We start from the raw sequence: 26,581 nt of genomic DNA, 5'->3' as shown, positions 1-26,581 counted from the left end.
AGATATTTCATTCTCAAAGAAAATGAGTACTGTCAACTTACACAGCAAGGGGGGAAATAATTGGCATTTATATAATAGTTTTAAAAACACCTGAACAGTCTCTAAGAGCTTTAAGTGATATGCTAATATGGGTGAAGTGCTGTAACTAGATGTGATCACATGACCTCATAGCCGCTGCGGATGGCTCGCATCAGAATGCAGGACAACACAATGCCCGTGATCTACAAAAAAACAAAACAAATTTATTGGTTAGTGTACGAGGAAGGGGAGTTTGCATTGATGTTTTGATGTGCATGTAATAGGAAAACCAATCTTGCAGGTCTCACCTGCACAAATGCAATGACCAGAGCTGCCACAGCGATCCACAGGATATTTTGCTTTAGAAATTTGTCCAAAATGGGCTGGCATCCCTGTGTTAAACAAACACAAAACCAAAATCTAAGTGCTTATAGCACATCCCACAAATCCTGTCCAATAAACAATTTCTACTAGTCTTATTTTTTTTTTAAGTTTAAAATTTAAAAGCTACGAGGACACAGACAGTCTAATTTTTTGTAGACTTTCTTTGTAAAAATACCACAGTACAGAAGAGTCAGCAAAACCCTAGTGCACTTAAAAAAAGGTTTCTTACATCTGTGTAGATTTTGCTGGTTTCTTGGAGAGCTCCTTTACCACAATCCTTGGTGACGTTTTTACAGCAGGAATCTGGGACTGAACTGGGAGCCAAGAATTTTGAGTTCATCCAATCACTAGAGGAGTTTCTTCCACAGCACTTGAACTAGAAGAAAGACATTACAAATTCATACTTATTTAACTGGTCTTTTTGTAAATATATATATATATATATTTGTGTGTGTGTGTGTGTGTAAAATAAAAATAAATCATTCAGATTTCAGAGAGCAAGTGCAGCACTGAGTCTACAGTGAAGTTTAGCCACATAACAGCATAAGACTTATAACAGCATATAACTTCTCTAATTGTTTTGTATTCTATCTATTTGTTTTCTTTTTATTTATTATACAATTAACAAAAGCAAAAAAGGCCTCTAACACTAGCTTGCTCTATTCTTTTTCTATTCTATCGGTTTTCTTTTGATTTATTATATAATTAAAAAAAACCTTGCTACGCGTACTTCATTAAGCTAACTGAGATCTGTTATAGCACTTGCATATCATTGCTCTTTTGTTGATTTTGATTGCTTCCATTGTCCTCATCTGTAAGTCGCTTTGGATAAAAGCATCTGCTAAATGATTAAATGTAAATAAGAGGAAGCAGGATGTCAGTTTAGTGTCAACAGATGGCACTGAGCAAACAAAATGGGAGAAACTCGTAAGACACGATTACATGCATGTGAAAATGGAAATCAATAACACGTCCAAAATGTGAGAGGTTTGGGTTTACTAACCTGTTGCTGTATAGTATCAAGGGAGTCGCGGTTTTCCGTTTCGTTGTATCCTGCAATCATGACGTCAAAACCTTTATTCAGCAGATCAGTCAGCTGCAGAGAAAGACAAATTATTATGAGCCAAATGGTACTAGAAAACAGATGAATAAAAATGAAGTGCCAGTGAGAAGAGTGCTCACGTTTCCACGCAAGACATATCCAGCGATGGCAGCTCCGATTTCAATGATGATGATGAGGGAGAGAATAACAGCAAACTAGGAGAGAATAAATAAAGGAGAGGTAAATGATAAAGGTGAATGAATAGCATTTCAAAGATTTGAATTATTTTATTGCGAGCTGGTAGGTGCTGTGCTACTGTATTTGTGTAGGCATACAGTAGCACATTCTGAGGCACCAGTTTATTGTAACTGTTTGATTTCCATTTTAGTCAAATATGCACATACACATCTATTCTTCAAATTAAGTGTTGTATAAAAAGGAATCTGGTTTGACCTGTTGGCCATGTGTTGACCATGTCAACACAGACATGCTGCAGCTTTACAGCAGTCGGTATATAAACAAAAGCATCAGAAGCCAGCAAGTTAGTGGAAATACAGCCTAGATGTAGTGTAATAGTGTAAATGTGTACCAGGTTACTTGGGCAATACTTAAAGTCTGCATTAAATCAAAATTTACACAATTTACTTTGTTAGCACACATCACTAGTCTTGAGGTGAACAATTAATCCATGCAAGTTAATCTACTGGAAAAAAAAATGTTTGTCTTGGTAATCTTTAATCAAAACCTGAACATTTGCTTCCACTCTGGAATGGCATTCCTTCTCTGATGACGTCAGTTTCACAGCTTGGCCGAGTAAACGAGGACTTTAATATTAGTGTGCTTCACCACTAAACTTAACCCCACATATAAACTTCATATTTCAGTCAGTCAACAGTATATGTTCACAAGTACACTTGTATACATTTACATGTTAACGTGTCTACTACCCCAGTACATGCCAGATTTTAACATTAATTTATATTTTTTCCCAATTTGTCCATTAATAGTCATAATTTTACACACATTTCCCAAATCTTTAATGTTAATCTATTTACTTATTTAAATGTATGACATGTAATAAAATACTTAAATAATTACATTAGAAAATAATAAATAACACTAATGCACAACTTAGAAAATCTACATTTTTTAAATTTATCTTTTTGATATTAAAATCGGGCAAAATGTGGAAATATAAATATATGTGCATTATAGCAACTGAAATTTATGACAGCTGACTTCTGCATCGGGTAAAATAAGATCAAAACAAACCTAACAATTAAAAGCGAAATGCATGGATTTCAGCACTATTTACAAATTTGAAAGCTGCTTACTGGATTCTCAATAAAGATGAATGTCATGTCATACATGGTGACTAGGCCTTTGTTTACAATGAGCTTGTAATCTAATACCGAAGCATTAAGAATAAATGGTGCAAACAAATTTTAGCCCCTAGTGCAAACAGCTGAAGCAACCCTAACCATTAAATTACATTTACTTGAATCCCTGAATCTCATTATATGCACTAGAACATGAATATTTTCATCACACATTCTTACCATTGAGATCATGCACTGATTCTCCTTCCAGGCACCACAGCAGCCAAAGAATGCGATGAAGAAGATGATGACTCCCACCACTATGAGCACTAGAGGAGAACCGGAGTATCCTTTGAGGAAGGCCGTGGTGTTGATAGAAACTTTAGCCAATACCCCCACAACTATTAAGGCCAGGCCACACAGCTAGAGATAAGAGAAACAGAGAGGAAGTGTGAAAAACAGTGACTTTAAAAGACTCTTCTATAATAATTTAGTTATTCCTCATTCTGTAGTTAAACTGACATTAACCTTCAATTAACTTACTTTTTAAACTTACAACAGTCACTTATTTGGAATCATAAAAATTGCATGCAAGTAACCCTAAGCCAAACCCTAATCCTAACCCTAACCATATAGTAAGTACATGTAGTTAATTAATATTACTGAGTATTTAAATGCATAATTACACTGTAACAAGGACACCTTAAAACAAAGAGTAACCCTATCTTTTCAATTTAGTAATTAATATCAACTAGGAATTTTTAAGTGTTGTTTTCCACTAAAGATGTAAAGAAAAAAAATGGTACCATAACTTATTTCATTATTCTGTTCCCTAACCATGATTCTGACTGTAGGATGTTTGTGTTAGCATTAAAGAGAAAAATAAAAAGGGAGTTGTAACTAGGTGTGGGTAAGTTATTAGAACTATGAGAGTCTGCAAATTTCAGTACAGTAATTTGCCATTGGTGATGGCTTGAAATATCTATTCATCATGCTATGTAAAGTTTGTCAGCAATCAGGAAATTAGTTACGCACAAACATTATCATTATCACACAGATAAAGTACTGTGTAAATGTCTCTTAAGTACAGTAGGACTGATCGGCACAGCTGAGCAAAGTGTAAAGGATGTTTAGTAATACGTAAATGTCGGCTGTACAAATGAAGGTTGTATGGGTGTCCCACAGCAAAGTCAACAACCCAGATCGATTTTTATGACTATACCGATCCGGCTAACATACAAAGCAACACCCGAGTAAATATTTGAGGGTAATAAGTAGCAGCAGGTACCTGGACAAAATTGACGAAAGAGAAAACAACAGGAGGATAAATCCTGCTGAGTGAAATAAAGATATACGTTGAAATTGCCAGGAGTGTCTATTATTACATAAAGAAACACATGACAATGTCCCAAATAAGGAGTGGTGTTCAATTGTCTATTATCAGCCCATATTCCAGTTGACCTTTGGCATTTTTTTTTCTGAATGTGTCACAGATGAACGTTGATACTCATATGGGGAAAGTCACATGATGCCGCCACAAATAGGAAGATCAATCACATGACTGAGACTGAACTTTTAAATTTCTCTTTCACTGAGAAGAGAGACTTAAATTCCCAGCACAAAACTCCACAGAGTAGTTTTTCCTGAATTTTCTTTTCTTTTCTAGTTCAAAAGAACTAGAAAGGCAAACACAACTGTAATTCTCAAACTCACTGGAATTGTTAATGGCTGAATGTTTGGTTAAAATGAACAGAAATGGAACTGTTTCACTGTAGTTTAATAAAAATGTAAAAATCCCTTGTTGTTGTGTTTTCTAACATTACAGTTGAGAATCTCCATGAAAATTTTCCCTGGGAAAGTTACTTTAATTCCACACATGTACTGTTTTTTAACCCATCTAAACTTTCTTTCTTTTCTTTTCTTTTCGTTCTTTGTGATTGTGGACATATATTTTCACAACATTTCTCATTTATTTTGATGTTCACTGAATACCATAACTAAAGTAATGTATTTTGTGTCACAAATCAGTTATTTAAATTATAAAAGGTGAGTAAACTTTCTGAGTAAACAGATAGTAGTTCAAGTACTGTGGGGTATACCGGAATAAATCAAAAATGAAAAAACTTAAAATAAAAATAAGATGAGGTGATGAGGTCAACATCAAGGCAGATACCTAAATAATTCCTTCCTATTATTATATATATAATAATGCTCAAATGTAGTTTAGGAAATTAAATATGTCCTAACAGTGCAACAGAAACTAATTTCAGTGCGCTTATCTGATCACAGGAAGCATAGATGATATAGGTGCTAAAATGAGCTTGTGGCCTCGTGTACATCCCCATCAGAGTATATGTAAAAAACAAGCTGTCAGCTCATACAAGTTCATGGCCATTCGCAACTATGTTTTCAATTTTGAAGGATAGAGTGCTGTACATGCAAGAATGTTTTTTTTCTTTCAGAAAACATACCACTAAATGCTCAGGCTACGCTTTAAACAGAGTGTGTGGTGTGCACATTTACACCAGGGAATGCTTAGACACCAAACAATGTCAACACCAACAGCACAAGATGAATGCGTGAGAAAGCCGTGCTTTGTGTGATCAAACAAACTTGCTGGGACGAAGTGAGTGCTGTTTTCCATGACCTGAAAGGAAGCCTGCATTATCAGCGAGCTGCTGAAGGACAGCCATAAACACATTAATCCCCCAAAGTCAACTAACAGCGAAGTGTTAACAACAAAACCACATTTCTGCATTAGGCATGCTTTAAATTTATGCCATGAAATGGTTGTGACTTTCTACAAGTTAAAACGGTAATTAAATGAAATTGAGTTCACCACAACATTCTCATTAGCTTTACGCATGTAATGCGAAGGTTTGCCCAGTTCCTGAGTAAACACCCGTGCTCGTGAGTGATCGGTCTTTGAAAGCTCAACAGCCATGTTTGATCTACATGCTAACACTAAATGACTGTATTCCTGTCATCTGACAAAGCCAGGAAACACGTATTTTCACTAGAAGAGGTTTTTTTTTACTCTGTTGAACTCCTTGACTGGCAAAACTGTGTGTCAGTTACTACGAATACTCAGAACTTCATTTTGAGGTTTTGAGAGGGGGAGGAGGAATTGTGAAATACCACAAGACTTATATGAGAAGTAAAGAAAAACCTGTCCATTTTATTTCTCCATTTTACGTCAAAGCCCCTCACTAAAACTAAAGTCATCGTGAAGCAGCATGAATTGTAAAAATGGAAGGGTTAGGAAAGCGTTTCGTATAAATCTTTCACAATAAAGCCTCCAGATAACATGCAATAAGCCAACGATAATTCAGAAAAATGGCTCAGCTGTTATAACACATGCCCTAGCTAATGTAAAATGTGATGTGAAATAATACAGATATTATTTGTTACTCACCCAGAAGATGAAATTAAAGAAAAAGAGCAGGTATTTGATACATTTCGCTCCTCCTTCTACAGCCATGGTGCTTTCAATTAATTCCTGTGGAAAAATAAAGGTAACTAAAAACACATAAACTAAAGTAAATGACCACACCCACTGCCCTTAATACCTGAAAGGTTAAAAATACAGAAACAATATAGGTCAATGTACTGACATGAGCTAAATGAGGCTAATATTTAACTGTATATTACTGAAAGTAAAAGTAACTGAAAGAAACCATAAAAATGACAAGAAACTAAATGTCAAAGGGCAAGAATATGTAAAGATGTAATGTGAAAGATTACAAAGTGATATATCATTAAGCTATGACTGAAACAAACTATTCAACTGTATAAATGATTATAACCTTTTAAAAATAAATCAGATTCTTTCCTCCAAGATTTTCCAGGGTGGACATATTATGCTTGACCTCATGACTAACATCACAAAATTACTTGAAATAACTCCAAAATAATGGAGTGGCTAATGTCTCGGTCTCATCCAGTGTGTGATGTTAGTTCTTACAGGACAAAGTATCACTGGACAGTAACTCAAGGTACAAACAAAAGATTAACCACGTTTTTATTATTATTATTGTAATTTATAAAATGTAAAAATATTTGGACATATTATGCTTGACCTCATGACTAACATCACAAAATTACTTGAAATAACTCCAAAATAATGGAGTGGCTAATGTCTCGGTCTCATCCAGTGTGTGATGTTAGTTCTTACAGGACAAAGTATCACTGGACAGTAACTCAACATGTGAAAGATGTGTCGAACAAAATGACTATAGGCAAAATAAATGTAAGTAAAATGTGGGTTTTGGACCCTAATAAGGCCTATTATAATAATAGTCCTCATTTTCTTTAACCAGACCAAAAAGGAAATTAATCAGGTCAAATTTAACATTAGAAATGCTAAAAATGTTGGCATAACATTTTACACGAAGTAAAACCGTGAGAAAGGTGAAACTGTGGTTATTACCATAGTCACGAGATTAATAGTTTGATGTTTTAAATAAACTGTGAATGTTTACTGTCAAATTGGCCTTTAAAAGCTAACGTTACATGATCTTTAACTGAGTCGGTAAGCCAGTTGGTAAATAAATAGTAAATATGTAAATAAAGTTTCTGAGTATGACGACCCGACGCTCAACGGTAATTTCTTACTTTTTCCTAATCCAGGTCCTCGTGTTATACAAACGCCTTATTTCTTAACCAAATCCTTAACTTTAGAAGGCTTTACATTATGGTATTTTAAATCTGATAAAACACGGGTTTCGCATGTTTAAAAAAACACCAATATGTCTGAAATTTTGAAGACTTTTAGGGCCTCGCTCTTTCAGAAAAGACTTGAAATTCAAGATACAACACAAGAAAATCGCAAAGGAGAGGAAACAATGTGACTATTGACTGGGTTAACTAAATTACACCCCGCGTGTAATTTCGACGATTTCCAGTTAAAACTAATTACTTAAGATAACAAACAACAAGTAACGTTACTCCTTATAAGCGAAGAGAAAGTGAGACACATTCGCTTCAATCTCGAGCTCGCTCGAAAAATTTCCGTTAAGTTACATGTTGAATTAGAGGGTGTCGCGCGACTGTCGAGAAAAACATCGGTGAGAAATAAAAACGTTTAACGTTACCTCTGGTCAAAATGTCAAGTCTAGCGTGCAGAAAACCTGTAGAGTGAAAAATCGAATGCTATCTGTCCAAGCAACAGCACACGGATATGAGAAGTCGACTGTGTAAATGTGATCCCTCCTGTCAGTGCACCCCACCCCTTACTGCAGAAGAGGCTGAGCCGAGTACAGAAATCATCCGTTTACTTTAAAACTGTGCTCAGACTTGTTTAAAAATCCTAGCCGATTTTAAAATCTGGTTGTAGCACACACACACATAAAGACTCTTCGCAGATTTTCTTCCCTCAAATCTTAAACATGTACCTCCTCATATCAATCAACTGTGTTGAGTTCAGTCTGTGTCCACAGATTAAATTGCCTAAAACAGTTCAAATAGTGTATAATGGTTAAAAGGTATTGTCAACAACAATACGAGCGTCACATTTTAAAGGTGCACTCAGTATTTTTACTAATTAAAAAGGTTTTTACACAAAGAAGTGAACAACAGCACTTTTCATTAGGTAATGTATCAGCTGTTTTATTCTACATGAAGAGGTCGCTCCCTCGTGAGCGCCACCATGTTGACATCACATGACCAGCCGTCATGCAAGTTAAGAATAATAAATATATAGGCATATATTGTTTTACTAATTTATATTATATGGATGATATGGATTTATATTATATTTACCGTATTGTCCGGGGGGGGGTCATTTTATGTTTAAGCCTCCCCCAGTGTGACTGTGTTGATGTGAATGATGAATGCTTAATGAAACTTATTGCTCTGCAAAGTTGAAAAATTGTTCATAAGTACATAACCAATATTTAACCAATTCATTGTTTTGTTTTTCAAAGTTGCATTTAAAAAAAAAGGAGGACACGTGCAATTTGAATGGGCATGACTCTGTTTATTTAACCCATAACATTACTTTATTTAGACTGCAGGTAGAAAAGGGAGAGCCTTATATCATGTTTCATCAGCGAAAGAACTTGTGTGTGTGCACTTGGATGGGTTAAATGCAGAGCACAAATTCCAAGTATGGGTCGCCATACTTGGCCACACGTCACTTCACTTCACTTATGAAGAACTTTTATGGTGCTTTTCCTTTTTTGAGGAGATTGACTGCCACTAGTCATGGTACGCTTTCTTTGTACAGAAACATGCAGCTCAGACATTCTTTAAAGCATCTAATTTTGTGTTTCTTGGAACACACTTACAGGAATAGTTCACCAAAAAATGACAATTTGCTGAAAATGTACTCACTCTCAGTCTATCCAAGATGTAGAGGAGTTTGTTTCCTCATCACATATTTGGAAAAATGTAGCATTACTTCACTTTGTTACCAGTGGATCACTGTGAACTACTTGTGTGGATTATTGTAAGGTTTTTATGCTGTTTTGGACTCATACTGATGGCACCCATTCACTACAGAGGATCCATTGGTGGGCAAGTGATGTAATAATAAATTTCCCCAAATCCTTTCTGATGAAGAAAGAAACTCAATTACATCTTGGATGGCCTGACGGCAAAAATTTAAGTAAATATTCATGTTTGGGTAAAGAACTAATCCTTTAATAATGTTTTTTAGATAAATGATTTTATTAAGATGAACTTAGTATTAATCTCTTCTCTTAGGCTGATGATACACGGGGCAACTTTTTTTGAGTGCGGTTTCTTGGGCACGTACCCATTGAGAATGGGTAACAAATTTCTATCTTGATACTTTAGATCTGTCATGGGCCCTGTGTCTCACCTGGTTCCTCTTTGACGGCAACATTGCCCAAAGTTGCCCAGCAACATTACTCAAAAAGTTGCCCCGTGTATAATCAGCCTTAAACTTAAGTATTTTTAATGTCACCTTCTTTCTCTGATCAGCAGGTTGGAGACGAAGTCCCGAGCCTCAGCAGGCACATGCTCAAACGCATCCTCATCAGAGTACCTACAGACATCCAACAGGGGGCGATGTTTACAACAGATTTCACTTTAAAACGTTCTTTAGAGCTGTTTGTAGACTTTAGATGATTTTTAAATAGATGTTTCAGCACTTGTTTATAATTAGCTCATGTTCTGTTGAGTATAGAATCAATATAATAGCGGCCTACCAGTTGCCCATAAGCACATTGTTGAGGGTCTGGCTATCGTCATCACCCAGAAAAGGAGAGAGGCCGCTTAATCTAGAACAACAGAAATCAAATATGATTTTTATTGCTTCTCCATTTCAAGAGTTCATCTAACATGAAGCTAACAGGGTTACACAAGTTTCATTTTCTGGTTTGGAGGCGGCCCAGAATACTCCATAACACTGTTATTGCTTTAATTAGACTAAGCAGTTGACTTAGTGACCCTGGATGCTGTTTTATTGCCTTGTTTGATGTTTTTGGATTCACTCCCAGAACATTTACCGGACGTCACAACTGTTAGCCAATCTTTGTGACTAATTTGTATGAAATCACTTATTAAAAATAATTGAATTTGTAATCAAGGCCTGCTTATGTCTCTTTTGGAGTGGTACAGCGAATTTTTAATTCAAATATAGACATTTGTTCAAATGATTATTTAATTGTGAATTACATGTTCTGGTGTGTGTTAATGTGATTTACAGCATGTATGTGACGACTCCCAAAGTCCACATATCTGTAGGGAAGGAGACAAAATCGAAGTTCACCACCTCTGGAGCAAAAAATTCAGGCGTTCCGAATTGAGCTTCTCTCGTGGTTTATATCTGAAGAGGGACAGGAAGAAAAACCACTTGAACATAAAAATAAGCCTTGGCTATATTATTTGAACTCTCAGAGGATTGACACATTCAGAAATACACAGTGGTCACTGGAAAAGTATGTAAGGCAAATGTCATGCCAGCAAAAATGGCTGATGACAACACTTATCTTCATTTGAACACATAAACATGCATGGACAAGTACAATACAATAGCAGTGTATAAGTATAAATCCTACCTCCTCACTAGTCCAAAGTCAATAATTTTCACCTGATGGCTAGAGCAATTAACAAGAAGAATGTTCTCTGGCTGGAAAAAAAGTGATAAACTGTAACACATTTCCCTCTGACATACAAGTTTCCATAAAGGCTTAAACTATAATCTCAGTGAATCCCTTGAGAAAAGAACAAAATCACTAGCCTAAATCTGAAAGAACAAAGTGACCCCTTTTTGCTTCATCTGTTACCTTGAGGTCCAGGTGAAGTACATACATCTGGTGCATGTACTGGACACCCTCACAGATCTGTTTCACAAACACCATGGCATCCACCTCAGTCAGCGGACAGCTCTCATCCACGATTCTCTCGAACAACTCACCTCCCTCCACACTGAATAGAAAAGACAATGTTCTCTGTTGTTTCATATGCCATGTTGCATTTTAGCCAATTGTGTTTTATTGCTTAAAAAGAATCACACTACTCACTACTCCAGGATCAGCACAACTTGATTCTTGACCTCAAAGGCTTCATAAAGTTGGAGGACATTGGGGTGATTGAGCTGGTTCATGACCTGGATCTCATTTAGTGCCATGTCCTGCAAAACAACAGGAACAACCTTGAAAAATTAATATCATGACCCTGTTTTGTGAGCACTTTTGTGCATATGACAATGAAGACTGGAATAATGACTGTTAAAAAATTAAGCTTTGCCATCACAGGAATAGCTTACACTTTAAACATAATAATAGAAAACAGATATTTTAAATTGTAATATCTTACAACATTACCGTTTTTAACATTTTTGAGCAACTAATGCAGCCTTTGGTGAGCATAATTGAAGTCTTTCAAAAACATTAAAAAATCCATCGACCCAAGACTTTTGAACGGTATGTAACTATCTAACCATAATTAAACCATAATCTGAACATCTATCAGAAGGAAAAATTACACAAACACCTGCCATACTGCCAAAAAGTCAAAAGAATTATATAGTCTCTCATATAGTGTCTCTAGATTTTTGTCACAGTTGTAAATATCCAACTCGTTTTGTTTGTCTCAAATAACCTCTAGTTTATTATGGTACTGTTATGTTGGTAATAAAAACAAATTGTGGTAGCAGAGCACTAGTTTGACAGCAACATGTATGCAGAGCTGAATAGTAACTGATTACATGTAATCAGGATTACGTAATCAGATTCCAAAAATCAAGTATTTGTAATGACATTTTATAATGCTTATAATCAGATTACAGTTACCTTTTTATGGATTACATGATTACATATTATGTAAACAATGGCCGTAAATCATTTAGAATGTATTTATTTTCCCTAATTATTCTTTGTCTTCATTATATCTGGAGTGACCTTCATTTACTGTTGACTCTAGAGGTCTGGACAAAATATTTTCAAACCTGAAAGACTTTGGATGTGTAATATCATTGTTATATATAGCGTTTGTTCATTAATGCAAGGATTCCTAAACGTTTTTGTCAGCCAAACACCTCTGACATGAGATATTTACTTGAAATATCTCTGAGGAAGTTAATATTTCAATAATTTTACAACACATTTGATTGTTTTCAGTGTTGTTTGCAGGTTAAAAAAAAAAAAATCTATTTTTAGTGTTCAAGTGTTTAAATAAACTCAACTCACAAACCCACTGTAGTTCTTACATTAAGCCCAATTAGGGAAACTACAGTTTTCATCATGTAAACAGTAATGGACTACACAATTTGTAAGTAATCTACCTAGCTCTACATGTATGTTATGACACTTCTATTCTAAGTGCAGATATTTTCAGTTATATTTGTAAAGTATTATATATGTACACAGATATACTTACTCTTTCTCTGGCATTTCTTGTGTTGATGATTTTAGCAGCAAGCCTCATCCCCGTCTTAGTCTCCATACATTTGTGCACCTTGCCAAAGCGACCACTGATGATACAATTATTAAATATGGCGGTAAAAAAAATGTCAAAGGTGCTAAATAAATAATTATACATGATAAATAATTGATTTAAGTGAGCGCTAACAGTTAGAGTAAGCAGAAATGATCATCTCACCCTCCCAGCACTTCTCTGGTGTGGATACTGAAGGTACCACTGGGTGGAGGGTTAGACTTCAGCGAGACAAACTGGTGAGCAAAAGGCGCGGGCTGAGGTGAAGCATCATCTGAAAAGAGCCAGAAAGACACTGTTATGTGTGTTTTTCAGACAACAGTTTGTCTAGATCAGTGGGAATCTTGGGTCAGCCACCACTATGAGACATTCATGGTGTTGATATCTGATCTATAACGCTCTTCATGTTGGGTTGGAGTGGGAACAGCTGCAGGAGAGTGGATGATACAATAATGTGCCAGGGACAAAGGATTATCATTTTCTAGATACTTCAGATTTCTAAGGTCAGGCTATACTAGAGGCCTCCTGTCACCTCTTTAACCTTTGAAAACAAATTCACACAAGCACAGTTCTGTCATTCGGTGGTTATTTTATTCTCTTCTGAAAACTATTTACAGACATTACCAATTACACATATCCTTGAACTTAATTTCCTTTTTAAATTATTTACATTTTTTACTTTTAATTCGTTTTTATGTTATCAGAACAAAAAAAAAAAAAAATACAGGTTACTTACCTATTACTTTAAAACAGGTTTTAGGAGGGTTATGGCTCTTCATCTGTACTAAATTCTTGTCTGTAACTGGAGTTATTTTAATCTGTATTCCACCTGAAACGTGGTTTGCTGCTCCAACTGCTTCAGTCGTTTTCTTAGCCAGAGGTGCTGATACCGTGTGGACCAAATCTGCTTTTCCTCCAGTGACTTGTAATCTGTATAAGATGAAAAACATTGCCATTTATAAAACTATGCATTACTATATGTTTATACACATACTATATATAGTCACTTTTACTTACAGAGGCTGCATTTATTTGATCAAAAACACATAAAAACAGTAATACTTAAAAACATGGTCCAAGTCAACCACTGCTCCAAAAGTAATACAATGCATTTTAAATCGAGGGACAAGCAATGCATCCATTGCTTGATTTACCCTACCTCTGTAGGGAATTAGGGCAGCTGTGCACTTGTCTGAGCGCGAAAGCCTCTTTTGTGGCTGTAGTAACATTCAAACCCATTGTTTTTGGCGGTTTGTGGCTTGGCGGTAACAATGTTGCATCTTGTGATGACGTTTTTGTTGTGAGTTTATTTACTGATGATTTTCCAGAACTCTGCGCAGTTGCTACAGGAGGACCCAGACTTGTTTTGGGAAATGTTTGGATTGGTGTTGCATCTGTAGGGACACTGGGAGGATTGTTGGGTACCAGTGAAGCTGTACACTGAGGCATTAACGGAGCAACCAGTCCAGTTGTTTTCGGTACGGTATGATTTGGTAGGGTTACATTCACTGCTTCAGTATGCTTCGGTCCGATTGTGTCAGGCAAAACCACAATCTTTGTCACAGGAATAGGCGCTTTGGTGTTTGGCGGTGACACTTTCCTGTCGTCTTGGGCTTCTGTCTTTGGTGGAGCAATACCTGGAGTCCTCTGGGTCACCACTGACGCAGCAATGACGGGTTTCGGGACATCATTCTGGTTTGTTGGCATGTTCTTTTTTTCAACCATATTCATTTTCTGTGTTTGATGATGAGATAGATCCGATCTTAGAGTTTACAGTGGATATTTCTTTTTCTCCCTTGATCTGCAATTTAGGCTCCTGTTGAACTTTGACATTTGTTGAATCTTTTTTAGCTTGATGGTCCTCTCTTATCGTACAATTGTTTTCATTGATTTCTAGCAAAAAACCTGCACAAACAAAGAATATACAATATAAGGCTTTATTATACTAGTATGCAAGTTATAGTATATATGCATAGTATATATATTTTAAACCCCAAAGTCATTCTCTTTTATTTGTATAACCTTTATTTATGGTTTGTTCTTTAGTCTCCCTGTCATTCTGCAGTCCATAAATAGTTAACACACTAACAGGCCCGTCATTCAGATTCATGTCCATCAAAAATGACCATGACAATCCTGCTGCCCCACTTCACCTTTCCAAATGACATATATGGTGTAATAACATAGTTTATTGTAGTTACCTTTCTCCGAAGGCATATTAAAAGCATGTGGCACCATTTTACGGTCTCTGTCCAAGCGAACATAGACTTCCTCCTGTCAACAGAGAGTGATAGAAAAAAAAACGGTTTACAAACCGGAATTAAATACATGGTCAAGGCCTGATCAGACCAAAAACTATAACTGTAGCAACAACTATGTTAACGTGTCAACGGCTAATGGTTGATAACATTGTTTATTATATGAGCATACTGCAGTTTTGCTGTTTGCTGCTTTAAATGCTCAAGATCTTTCAAATTGAATGGATTCTGATTGTCTGTCAATGTTTTTTCATTCATCAGCTCAACTCTGAAAAAAATTCCAATCATATTGTGCTTCTGTGTCATTATCATCATATTTATGGTGTGAACTTACTTATTCTCATACATTTTTAAAACTGCAGTTATTGTTGTTGGTGTTAATGGGCCTTAAATGTAATTTATGCCATTTTGATTAATGCAATCACTGTTTGCCATAGTCTTAAGAGTTAATGGAACCATTTATAAGCAATTCTGGCTGTTGTCCTTCTTTCCACTGACCACAGAGGTTCGAACAGGCAGTGATTTCCGTCTCTGTAGAGCCACTAAAGGCACAGACACTCTCTCACACTGTCTGTCCTCCAGACCTTACATATTTAAGAAAAAAAAAAAAAAGAAGAAGTTATTTAGACACCAACCTAGTTCCAAACCTGTATGACTTGTTTTTTTTTTTTCTTGTTTTTTTTTGAAGAATACTGGTAACAAAACACTTTTGGTTCCCATTGACTTTTATTGAATGGACAAACATTACAATGGAAGTCAGTGGGAACCAATAGTGTTTTGTTATTAACATTCTTCAAAATATTTGTGTTCAGCAGTAGAAAATAAGGAATCCAGAAGTCTGGTCTGAGCCGACAGCTGGCTGGTCACAGTCTCCTGCAGTGTGCTGTGCTGAACGCAGGTCCCACACATGGGGCAACTTCTCCCTGGGCTCAAGAGGAGCTGCTCCACTTTAAATCGTAGTTCATCAACCTTGGCCTCCAGGGTTGTGGGGCTGGATGGAGGCACGGGGCATTTCATAGAGCCCTTGACAGACATGGAATGAAGGTTGTGCTAGAGAGAGATGAAAAAATAGAGGTACTGAAGACAAGGTCTTCTTAAAGTCAAAATTACAATTAGGCCTGTGGATTTACACACACAGTGAACGTCATTGTTGCTACTTTCAAGTTTTTAATAGAAACTTTGCTGAAATAAATAGTCTAGGTTGGTTTGCTGGTCTTAGCTGGCTTTAGCTTGTCTCCTAGCATGACCAGCTGAAAAGAACACAATCTCCTTTAAAAAAAAAAGATAATAAATCAATAGATCCAACTAAGACCAGCAAACAAACTTAGACTGGTTAAACAGTTTCCCAGTAGGGAAACAAAATAAAACTCAGGTAGGCAAAGTTTTGCATGCAAAACTGACAAGTAACACAGACTCTTTATTTAACGTTAAATTGATACAATTAACTAAATGCAATTAAGTTAATATTACAATTAATTAAATTACTTTAAACAATATTAAGGAATATTTGAGTAAGTATTTGAGTCTAGTAAATGCATTTTCAGCTGTAACATTTCAGATTTATAGCTTTTTTGTAGTTCATTGAAAACTTCCTGCAGTATGACATTACATTTTTAAAAGTAGAAATATTCCATATGTATGTGTAACTGTTCTGTAATGAGATATAGATGTAGTTACAAAAAAAAAATAACAGTAACTGTACCATCTGAACGTCTTCAGACTATACTCCAAATAAGATATTTTCAATAAATTCTCAACCATTTCACACCCACCTGTAAAGATGTTTGTCCAGTGAAAAGTACATGCGTTTTCCGGCCAAGGGTTTGAACAGACTGTTCTCTGGAAGCTCACGAAGTACCAGCCTGTCAAAATTCTCTTTTATCACTCGGTAGCCACCTCACCAGAAATAGGCAGACCAGAGAAGGGGGCTCACAAACCGTAAACTGATATAAGCACGCAGAGCTGGCCCTGGGGAGGGGGCACAAAGTCTTTCCAAGACAAAAAGAGTAGAGACAATAAAGCATGAGCTGAACGAATGTGAAACATGTACCTTTAGCGTTCAACCATGCACTGCTGAGTCATGCAGCTTTAATGGAATAAAATCTCTGCCCTTTACTTAACCTACATATAAATTACATATCAAACCAAGAATAAAACTTTGCATGACAAGTATTTAGTAAAAAGTGACTAATAATTAGAAAGTGCAAGATCAAGACTGTTGAGTCCTTACAGATGACTTTCAACCAAATTAAGAAATAGTTTTATGAAGAGGTTGAATGGTCCAATTTCAGTTCAGCCACAACAGACAGTAAACAAATCATTTATACGAAGTTTCTTTATTGTAAAAAATGGAAGAAAACAGTCAAAAAAGGAGAACAGAAAAAAATGACTTCATATACAGGAGTTTAAAAAGAGAAATTTAGCTGGGGCAGTCGCCACACCCAACTGTAAAATTGTTTTACTCAACCACAAAGGCTTAAATGCATCAGCCACAGACAGATAGAGAGATATAAAAAGACAACAGCAAAACACATTGAGAACTTTGTACAATTAAGTCAATGTAACGGTGCATTACACATTTACAAGCGGAAACGATCTGAAAAGTTTGGAGATTGGGGCACTGTGAGAGACACTTCACTCTTTTTCAACTCCACTGGCTTATAGCGTCTGATTGGCTGGGCCTTGCGCACCTTTCAAAAAAAGAGATGGAATTAAATTTACAATATAAAAGGGCCAAATAATTTTACATTGAAGTGATGAAGAAATAAAATACATTTGTTCTTTTTAAGTGCAGATAAATATTTTAGATTACTTGATGCCAATTCACAACTTTCCAGGCCTGGGAGGATAAGCAACCTTCATTCTGAAATCGCTCACCTGTTCGTGTCGCAGCCTTGCAATCCCCTCCTTTTCCTGCTCCTCTCGTTCTCTTAGCCACTCCTCTTCCATGTGAGCCTTCAGCGCCTCCTTCTCGCTCAACTCCTTTTCGAACTCCATTCGTTCCTTGGCTCTCCGTTCTGTGGCCAACTGGAATGCCTCTGGAACTGCAGAATTAGTAGTATTGGCTTTAGAAAGTGCCAAAGGTAAACAAAGAGGACCAGATGAAGTGGTCAGGTAGAGGTGAGAGCAGTGGTGAAAGTTGGAAGGAAGCGAGAGTTGGTTTTGGAATTAACTGTGCACGCCAACAAAATTCACACAAAGTCAGTAAGCCCAGAAGAAGGTCAGACTGGAGACAGCACAACACGGGGTGTGAAACACTACGTGGAAAGACCACAAAAACCACCTGCCACATACAACAACATACCCAAGATGGAGCGAGTCTCCTTTTTCGGTACAAATGGTTCTTTGTGAGATACATTGTTTGGTTGTGCCTTAAAACATGCGGCTTCAGCCTGTCGTTTCAACTCCTCTTTCATCTGGAGAAACATTTTAATGGAAGGAACCAGTTAAGACACAGATTGTATACAATGTCACAAATGCAGAGAGACAAGTGATTTTCCACTGGCTAACTAGTTGCAAGCATGCAAACACAATTGCCAAGCAGAACATTGGTCATGTGTGGTCTAGAACAGGGGTCGGCAACCTGTGGCTCTTTCATCCCTCTGCGGTGGCTCCCTGTAGCACGGTCGTAAAACACACAGGGGACGTGTTCCCCCAACTTTTAATAAAACCTAAACTCTTCCCCTGCACTTTTTTTCGGGCAAGTGTGTTCACGTAGAGGTTAAGGACCAGTGTGAATAAATCTAGATTTAAATTAAGAGACAAGATAGTCACAGTTTTGGACGCATTTTATTCGTATCTAAAATGATGCGAGCATTACGGAGTGCCAGACACTCTCATGCAATGTCTCATTCATTCTTGAAGCCGGAGGGCGCTCGCGCAGAAAGTTTGAAACTAAGACTCATAGAAGTAATAACTTTTGATGTGCCGGGAAATCTGAAGCATGGACAAAAGCATCTCGCTAGGCTGAAGTAACAAGAATAAACCTTAACTGATGAAACCAAGACAATAATTGACAATATATGTTTCCGTGTTTTTCCAAGTCTTCTCCAGGCAGGTAAAGTATATGAATGATACAGTGCTAATTGACATAGCATTTATTACAGTACAGAAGCAATAAAATACATTTTCAATTGTTGTCAATTACACATACATAAATATTATTTCTGCCCCCCATACTTTTGAAATGATTGCCACGCCCCTGCCCTGTAACGTAGCTGAATATAAAACAGTTAGCTGCATGGCATTTTATCTTCATTTTAGAGATCAAATAGGTTTTGAATTTTATTAAAATGTGAATTTTATTCAGTGGGAAAGGGCCCAATATGGCTCTTCTGATGTTGAAGGTTTCAGACCCTTGGTCTAGAATATCAAAATATATGGAAGATGAAGAGGAAAGGTTTAGAAGATCTTACCATCTGCTCCCAGCGTTCACCCTTTGCAGCTCCTCGTTCGTCAACCATCAGCTTGAAAGGAGCAGGTTTGGTGGGCTCTACTACCTTTTTCTCAGGGAGGTGCACTTCATGGAAGTCAGGAAGGGGTTGGGCCTTAAACTTGGGTACCTGTGAGATTTGGGTGAGGCAGTCCAATTTAGGCACAGTTATGAAATGAAGAACAATAAGACTTTTAGCTGCTCCATAAAGAAAATACCTCTTCATTTCTCATTTCCTCCAGTTTCTTCTCCTTCATTACTCTTCGTTCATGTTCACGTTCCTCGAATGAGAAAGGGCACATTTCTACCTGGCTCTTGACTGGTAGTTTGGGCTGAAAGGGCAGGAAGTGGGGCACAGCATGTGCCTTAATTGGAGCAGGAGGCTTCTCCTGAACGGGCAAAGGAATTATGTGAAGAGTCAACAAATATCAGTTTCATGAATTTAAATAAAGCATAAGACTGAAATGTACCTCTTCTTTTTTCTTTTCCATTCGCACACGGTTTTTAAGAGCAAATGCAGGTGATTCTGGAACAGTTGGATTTAGAACTTTCTTCTCTGGGACACCCTTTATGAGGGGGGGTGTTGACAGTAACAATAGAATTATTAAAAAGGACGTCTCGACCTCGATAAAACAAACCTAAAAAAAAGGGGCTGAGAGAGCTGTTACTAACCACAACTTCCTCCAGAATTCGAGTTGGTAGAGGTCTGGGATGGAACGTGTGGTCCTCTTCTTCCTCAGGCTTCTTACTGGCCTGCCTCTCCTGAAGTCGCTTCTCAATCTCCAGCTGGAAGCCCTCAGGCTTGGTAACTGCTTTACTAGCCGGCTTTTTAAAAACCAAAGCTCCTTCTAGAATCTTTCTGTTGAGTTCTAGAGCTTTGAACTTAAACCTGAAATGACCGAAGGAAAGTTTGAAGAGATGTTCTTGTGCTAAATTAAAATTAAGCATTAAAACACAAGAGTCTCTTCAAAACTTACTGCTGATTTTTTTCTGTTTCTTCTGCCTCAATTTCCGCAGTGCTTTTCACCATTGTGGGACGATGTCTCTGGCGAGTCAGTAGCTGTGGCGTTTTGGGATGTGTGATTTTTGGCTTCTCAGCCTTCACTGGTGAAGGTCCTGCAAATAAAATACAGGCAAAATTAGTCAAAATCATCTGAAGTGTAGATTACAGATCTCCAAAGGAAATCATCATGTATTTATCCCACTGAAGAAAGTCATAGTTCTGGAACTACATGAGGGTGAATAAATGATGCTTTACCAGCATCACACAAGAATGCAATGCTAATAATATTCAAAGCTACCAGAAATAGGGTCTGACAGGAGACACACCTCTTTCCTGGCTCTGCCGACTACGCAGGTGATAGCGGATGGGAGTGCGTTTCTGAAACTGTTCAATCTGCTGGGCCATTGGCATGTAGGCTCCTGCCTCATCAAGCTTCCTCTTTCCTCTGGAGAGGTTGAAGGGTTTAGGAATGGTTGTTCCCTTTGGAGCCTTCAACTACAGAATGACAAACATTTAAACCCACTTGAAGTCATCAAGCAGCTTCAAAAAGAATCCAACTACTCATCCTAGTGACTGTACTCACAGGGGAAGATGGGTGCTTGCGGAGCTGAGAGGTGAAATCCACCTCCCTGTACGAGTTGTCGACTGCAGAGCCTCCATCAGTGTGGTTCTTTAGCCTGCTATCTGAGCGGAAGTTGAATTCTTTGGGAATGGTGGTGGACAGCACATGCCTCTTAGGAAGCTGACCTTTAAAACAACCAGAACAGCCAATTATACAATAAATGCAGCATTGCTCTTATCATTAAGAACAGAATGGTTTTGCTAGTGACTCACTGCCTGCCAGAGCAGCCCTGTAGCTCGCCTCATTCCTACGCCGCTGTTCCGCCACCTCTTTTTGTAGAGCCTCGATGCGCTCCAGCTCTTGCTGTTCTGTGCTTTTCTGTCTGAAATTCAAAGAACGCACATATATTTTACTTTAAAATTAAACCCTTCTGATAAGTAAATAAATGATAAAACATACATTGAAGTTAAATCAACTGAAAAGACACAAGGGGAAGCTCCTGTTCTTTACAAATACCAACAACTACCTAAAGTTTGAGGTTGGGTAAGTTTATGTTTTTTTTGCGTGTAAAATCTCACCCTTAGCTTCAGTTATTTGATACAGTAAAACGGTCAAAATTATACTACAAGTAAAAAAAAAAATTCAGTTTTAAAAATTCAATTGATTCCTGTGATGGCAGAGCTGATTTTTAGCATCATTACTACAGTCTTCAGTGTCACATGATCCTTAAAGTCTGAAAACATACCATGAAGTTAAATCAACTGAAAGCATTTTTTTTTTTTAAATAAAAAAAACTTTTGATAATGTAGTGTAGTTTGACTTTGCTAACAAACATTTTTGCTAATAGGATTCTCTCTCACTGTGTAGTGTTGGAGGCAGAGGCAGTGTCTGCGGTCTTTGAGGCAATGGCTGGTTTGTTTCTCAGCCGGACACTGCTCCTCGCACCAGCACCGCTGCGTCGCACACCAGCACCGCTGCGTCGCACACCAGCACCGCTGCGTCGCACAGTTCTGGAAGTTGAGCTTCTGTGAGGAGATAAACCAAAAGCATATTATTAGAAAATCACAGAATATTGTTACTTCCAGGTAACACCCCACATTACCAGCATTTTCACCAGTGAAGTCTACTACATGCCCACTAGGTGCCCTTCTCAGCTAAGCACACACATTTCCTAGTTAATTTTACCTTCGCCGCTGATCAAAAACTCTCCATGCTGTGGCAGCCGGTACAACTCTATGCAGCGAGACAAATGGCTAATTGAGCACACTCTAATAGACTAATAACAGATCTAAAATTTGAAAAACATACCTTCTTTTCTTGACAAGAGGAGGTGTTGTAGGAGCTGTAGGCTTTTCATCTCTAGGTACAGGCCGTTTGGACACTCTACAGGAAGAAACAAGAGAAGTCAACCAATGTTAGAATCGTTTAATTTCCAGCGAAATCGTTGACTTGATTGCACAGATACTATTTAAATTGAACTGAGCTGGACGATATCACCGAATTCAATGATGAACTGCCTTTAACTGAAAATTGAGTGTTTACCATTGTCCTTTTGCCACACTATTTGATACTGTAAAGCTACATATAAAATACAATATGTATTGTTAAAAGCGCTATATAAATAAAGGTGACTTGACTAGAAGAGAGTGAAAAAAATGGACTAGTTTAAGAGGGTGTATATAAATTACAGATAAGGTGTTATTTACCTCCGTGGTTGAGCAGGAACAGAATTCTGGCCCTGACCAGGAGCTGAAGTAGTTCTGCCGTTTGCCCATGATGTGACTATATTAGATGGGACCTCCGTAGAGGTGCTTTCTCTGACATCTGAAGCAGAGCAAATATTAAGATTCCACATGCAAATCAAACATCTTTTTTGAAGTTTTTCCTAATTGAAGCCGTTTTTCCCCAACCTGAGCTTGTTGTCTCATCTTTTTTGACCATGGGAGACACTAGAGCTTTGGGTCTGTTGGTATTGTGGGTTTCATTAAAAAATTTTGTCTGTAAAGGGGTGGTGAGCTGTTCCACCGTGCCGCCTTTAGGAGTTGCCTTCAACTCTAATAGCAAAACAGAACAAAGATAGTTGTGCAATTGAACATTTATGCGTTTAATTATTATTATTATTTGTGCACTTGAACATGTATGCATTAATTTATTATTAATATACATACACACACACAAACATAAAGATTGAAGTCATACCAAACCACTGGTCAGCATTATCCTGAGGGTCCAGGGCAAATTCATCTATAGACTCTATAACATGAGAAGGGGCATCCCATGTGTATGCATCAGCAGAGCCCCCTTCCATATTCACACCGGAATCTTCTGCAAAACCAAAAAGAAAAAGGATTTATACAGTTAAAACGTAATCTGTAGCAAAGCTGCACACATAATGAAGAAAAAAAAAATTATAAAGTAGTTCTACATTTCCTGCGCAGAGCGGCGCAAAATGGCAGTTGATGGCTAATCTCAGACTCAAGGCCCAGACTGCAATAGCAGCGCTAAATTTATCCACCGGTTATGGATTATAAGAATAATCTATGTAAATTACAGACTATTAATATTCTAATACATCTTAAATGGCAGATCGGCACTTTACACAGAATCAGTTGATATGAAATATCCGCATGCACCTCTCATTACTCATAATCACAAACAAAAGGATAAATGTAAACAAACGAAGCCTAAATAATATCTTTACATAAATTAAGATAACATTAATCAATTGAGTAAATAAACTCTGAAATCCGTCGTTCTGTTGCATTAAACATGAAAAACTTGTTTTGCAGCGATTACGGCCAAATAAAACCGCACCAATTAAAGCTTAATTTAAATGCAGCAGCTGAGTCTAAATCAAAATATGATAATGTTTAAAAATGTGCAAGAAAACATACTTACGTTTTAAACCAAACCGATGCCTACTATCACAACCTGGCAAAATATAGTACAATTCTGAATCAACAGACGCCCGTATCCTCCTCCACAACCAGTCGAGAATGCTAGTTTGAATGTTGGTGCCGTTAGAACTGCGTTTATGAATCAGCCAATCAGAGGGCTTAACACGGCGCGTTTCGTTTTCTATTAGCTCCGCACTTGTGACGTTTTCGAACGCGATAACCACGTGACTAGCTGAAAGAAGGAGAAGCACAGAGATGCATAACGGCTAGAAGGGATACGTATGGCGCTACTGGGCATGCGCACATCAATACAGCGTAATTTTTGTCACACTGTACAATAATTACTATTTTTTTCATTATTGTAAGGGGTAGGTTTAGGGTTGGGGTAGGTGTAGACGTTAATAAAACACAATCTAATAGGTAGAAAATTAATTTAATTGTTCGCCAACTGACTGAAGTTAGTTTAAATAAATTAATTGTTTTATTTACAGATTACCTTCATTTACGGTCTTCTGTTCTACAAAACGATCTTTTGTGATCAGTTGTTAGTAAAAAGTTATATTTTCATACAATTATCTTAATTCTCAATAGGCTATTCTTTTTTTCACTAAAATTTATTAGAAACATTTCATCAGTGAAAATGAAGCACAGACCCATACTAGGTTTCCAGCTTTAATGTTATCAGTGCAAATCAAAACACAGTGAATGTGGACAGAGAATCATGAATGTCAAAATACTAAAACAATACAGTACAATAAGGCAAGGGAATATAAAAATGACAAGGCAATAAAATTAAGATGCACATGTTATAAGCAATACGCTTCTGTGTAGTGAATTACATCTTCTGGATCATCACCTGGAATTTGCCTAAGAACAAAGAAAGTGCAGAAGAGGAGGGATGGCAGAAGACAACAAAAAAGAAACAATTAGTTACATTTTACATTTAATTAGAACTTGATGAGCTCAGACTTCATTAATGTTAAGTTTCAGATTAAGATCATGGAAAAAGTACTGAAAATCTAGTGGTTATTTCAATAAGACTATATTTTTGCATAAAAGTTGCTCCTTACAAGCAGGCATGACTGATACTTCTGCTGTGACAATACTTTTCACACCAAGGTTTGAAAGTGCTCCTCGGACCAGTCCACAGGTGAAGGCTAAGAACTGCAGGAATGAAAAAAGGAGAGAGAAAAATTAGTTTTACGATTTCTTTATGAACTTTTTGAACATAAAAGTGGTAGTTGTATAGACTGTCGATGGAGGGACAGAAGTCTTTAAGATTTAATTAAAAATGGACATGGAAATGGACAAAAGTCTTACAGGTTTGCAACAACACGAGGGTGAGTAAATGATGACAGAATTTTTTTTTTGGGTAAACTATCCCTTTAATTACATTATTTGAGATTTTATTAAATATTGTATATTCCTTCTTCCCTGTCTGTAGATACAATATTATTACAAGACAAATTTAAATACTAAATATTCATACTCATTATGGTATTTACAAGGATGAAGATATTGATTCTGCAGGTTCAGTTTAAAGATCAAGTCAGCTTATGTTTATGTTTTTATTTAACTCGCCATTAAAGCTTATTGAAGTTATTTATGCTGCTTACCTTCGGTGCATGTTCCATATACTGTTTTCCAGCAGACAGTTGGGTCAGCAGGCGAAACTTGTTATCTTGTAGCACATAAATACCCTACAAACAATTTAAACATGTGAGGATTTTCTTAATAAGCACCTCTAGTTAATGAAGACATACACTAAGCGCTGAGACGAATTGAGATGACATAAATTAGCATTATAATGTACACACCTGGTGGTTTGTTCTCAGGTTGTCAATTTGCTTCTTAAAAACACTGGTCCAGAAATCTTTGCAGATAAACTTCATAACATCAAGTTCATCTTTAAAACGTGGCGTGTCTTTGGTAAACCTGCAAACAAAAATGTGCTTGAGACACATCTTCTCAAGAACAAATGGCTATTTATTTGAAATACTAATTAAATAGTCTATTCAATTTTCAGTAAAATGAATTAAAAACCATTTAGTTAAATTTGGGTCCACTGACAAGCTGCAGTACTACAAATAAAACTGCAACAAGCAGTCAGATCATAGGATGTCATCAGAGGATTTGCTTGACTTAAGAATAAAATTTGAATTTATGGATGAAAAGATCTGCCATGATACCTCTCAATAAGTCCTTGTCCCACACGAAACCCCATGTTCTCAAGTTTAGAAACACATCGTCCATTCTCCTGAGCACAGCAGAACATTACATGAATTCAACATGCAACTTTCTCACAATTTGTTTTATTAGTGTGCTGGGCTTACTCAGTTCTATTACGCTATTCTACTATTCTGTGACAGTGTTTTCAGGGCTCTTACCGATTCCCCAGTTTCTGCACTGTTGACATATTGAATAATTTCACTGTGCAGGAACTGAAAGAGAGCCTCGTCTGCCATCTCGAGCCAGTTCAGCCAGACTGAAACTGACAAGCGACCCAAACCGACTACGGGTATAAATCACTTAGCCTACTACTTTAGTAAATGGACACTATTCATTGTGCGAAGAAATCAACTAAATTCAAACAATTCGCCAGTCTATTCGACTGCTCCCTACTTTACTATTAGGGTCCTTCTTCACATCTGTTCCACTTCCTGTTTGGCTGAGACCTAGCTGCCCTTGTATATGCCTGAACGTAAAGATGTTTTTTCTCTCTCGTTTTGTTTGGAAAAAGGGATTTCTCTCATTTTGTATGTA

General features: G+C 37.0%; 3 protein-coding genes and 1 pseudogene across 3 annotated transcripts; all 4 read right to left on the bottom strand.

Moving 5' to 3' along the window:
• Nucleotides 1–18: 18 nt before the first annotated feature.
• Nucleotides 19–7,981, bottom strand: cd63 (CD63 molecule). Its single transcript, XM_016532452.1, has 8 exons — nucleotides 7,857–7,981; nucleotides 6,179–6,262; nucleotides 3,004–3,186; nucleotides 1,585–1,659; nucleotides 1,406–1,498; nucleotides 632–778; nucleotides 327–410; nucleotides 19–221 (listed from the first exon to the last, which is right to left on the bottom strand). The coding sequence occupies exons 2-8, from the start codon at nucleotides 6,242–6,244 to the stop codon at nucleotides 156–158; spliced, it is 714 nt and encodes a 237-aa protein (XP_016387938.1). The 5' UTR covers nucleotides 6,245–6,262; nucleotides 7,857–7,981; the 3' UTR covers nucleotides 19–155.
• Nucleotides 7,982–9,651: 1,670 nt separating this feature from the next.
• Nucleotides 9,652–15,507, bottom strand: LOC107723727 (myosin light chain kinase family member 4-like; annotated as a pseudogene).
• Nucleotides 15,508–17,244: 1,737 nt separating this feature from the next.
• On the bottom strand, nucleotides 17,245–23,968 carry LOC107723743 (targeting protein for Xklp2-like). Its single transcript, XM_016532453.1, has 18 exons — nucleotides 23,820–23,968; nucleotides 23,121–23,246; nucleotides 22,832–22,975; nucleotides 22,628–22,745; nucleotides 22,230–22,304; nucleotides 22,107–22,154; nucleotides 21,782–21,946; nucleotides 21,194–21,303; nucleotides 20,943–21,106; nucleotides 20,686–20,854; nucleotides 20,334–20,472; nucleotides 20,029–20,245; nucleotides 19,827–19,922; nucleotides 19,575–19,745; nucleotides 19,340–19,486; nucleotides 18,229–18,340; nucleotides 17,802–17,989; nucleotides 17,245–17,614 (listed from the first exon to the last, which is right to left on the bottom strand). Exons 2-18 carry the CDS (start codon nucleotides 23,227–23,229, stop codon nucleotides 17,504–17,506), a joined length of 2,283 nt encoding a protein of 760 aa, XP_016387939.1. The 5' UTR covers nucleotides 23,230–23,246; nucleotides 23,820–23,968; the 3' UTR covers nucleotides 17,245–17,503.
• A 509-nt stretch (nucleotides 23,969–24,477) lies between these two features.
• On the bottom strand, nucleotides 24,478–26,480 carry LOC107723746 (trafficking protein particle complex subunit 6B). Its single transcript, XM_016532456.1, has 6 exons — nucleotides 26,206–26,480; nucleotides 26,008–26,075; nucleotides 25,636–25,753; nucleotides 25,435–25,518; nucleotides 24,889–24,982; nucleotides 24,478–24,685 (listed from the first exon to the last, which is right to left on the bottom strand). The coding sequence occupies exons 1-6, from the start codon at nucleotides 26,281–26,283 to the stop codon at nucleotides 24,654–24,656; spliced, it is 474 nt and encodes a 157-aa protein (XP_016387942.1). The 5' UTR covers nucleotides 26,284–26,480; the 3' UTR covers nucleotides 24,478–24,653.
• Nucleotides 26,481–26,581: the final 101 nt, after the last annotated feature.

This window comes from Sinocyclocheilus rhinocerous, unplaced genomic scaffold (genome assembly GCF_001515625.1).
Source record: "Sinocyclocheilus rhinocerous isolate Xijiao unplaced genomic scaffold, SAMN03320098_v1.1 scaffold905, whole genome shotgun sequence".
Classification (NCBI taxonomy): domain Eukaryota; kingdom Metazoa; phylum Chordata; class Actinopteri; order Cypriniformes; family Cyprinidae; genus Sinocyclocheilus; species Sinocyclocheilus rhinocerous.
Note: the sequence above shows the minus strand (reverse complement) of the source record. Positions and strands in the feature narration are given on the sequence as shown.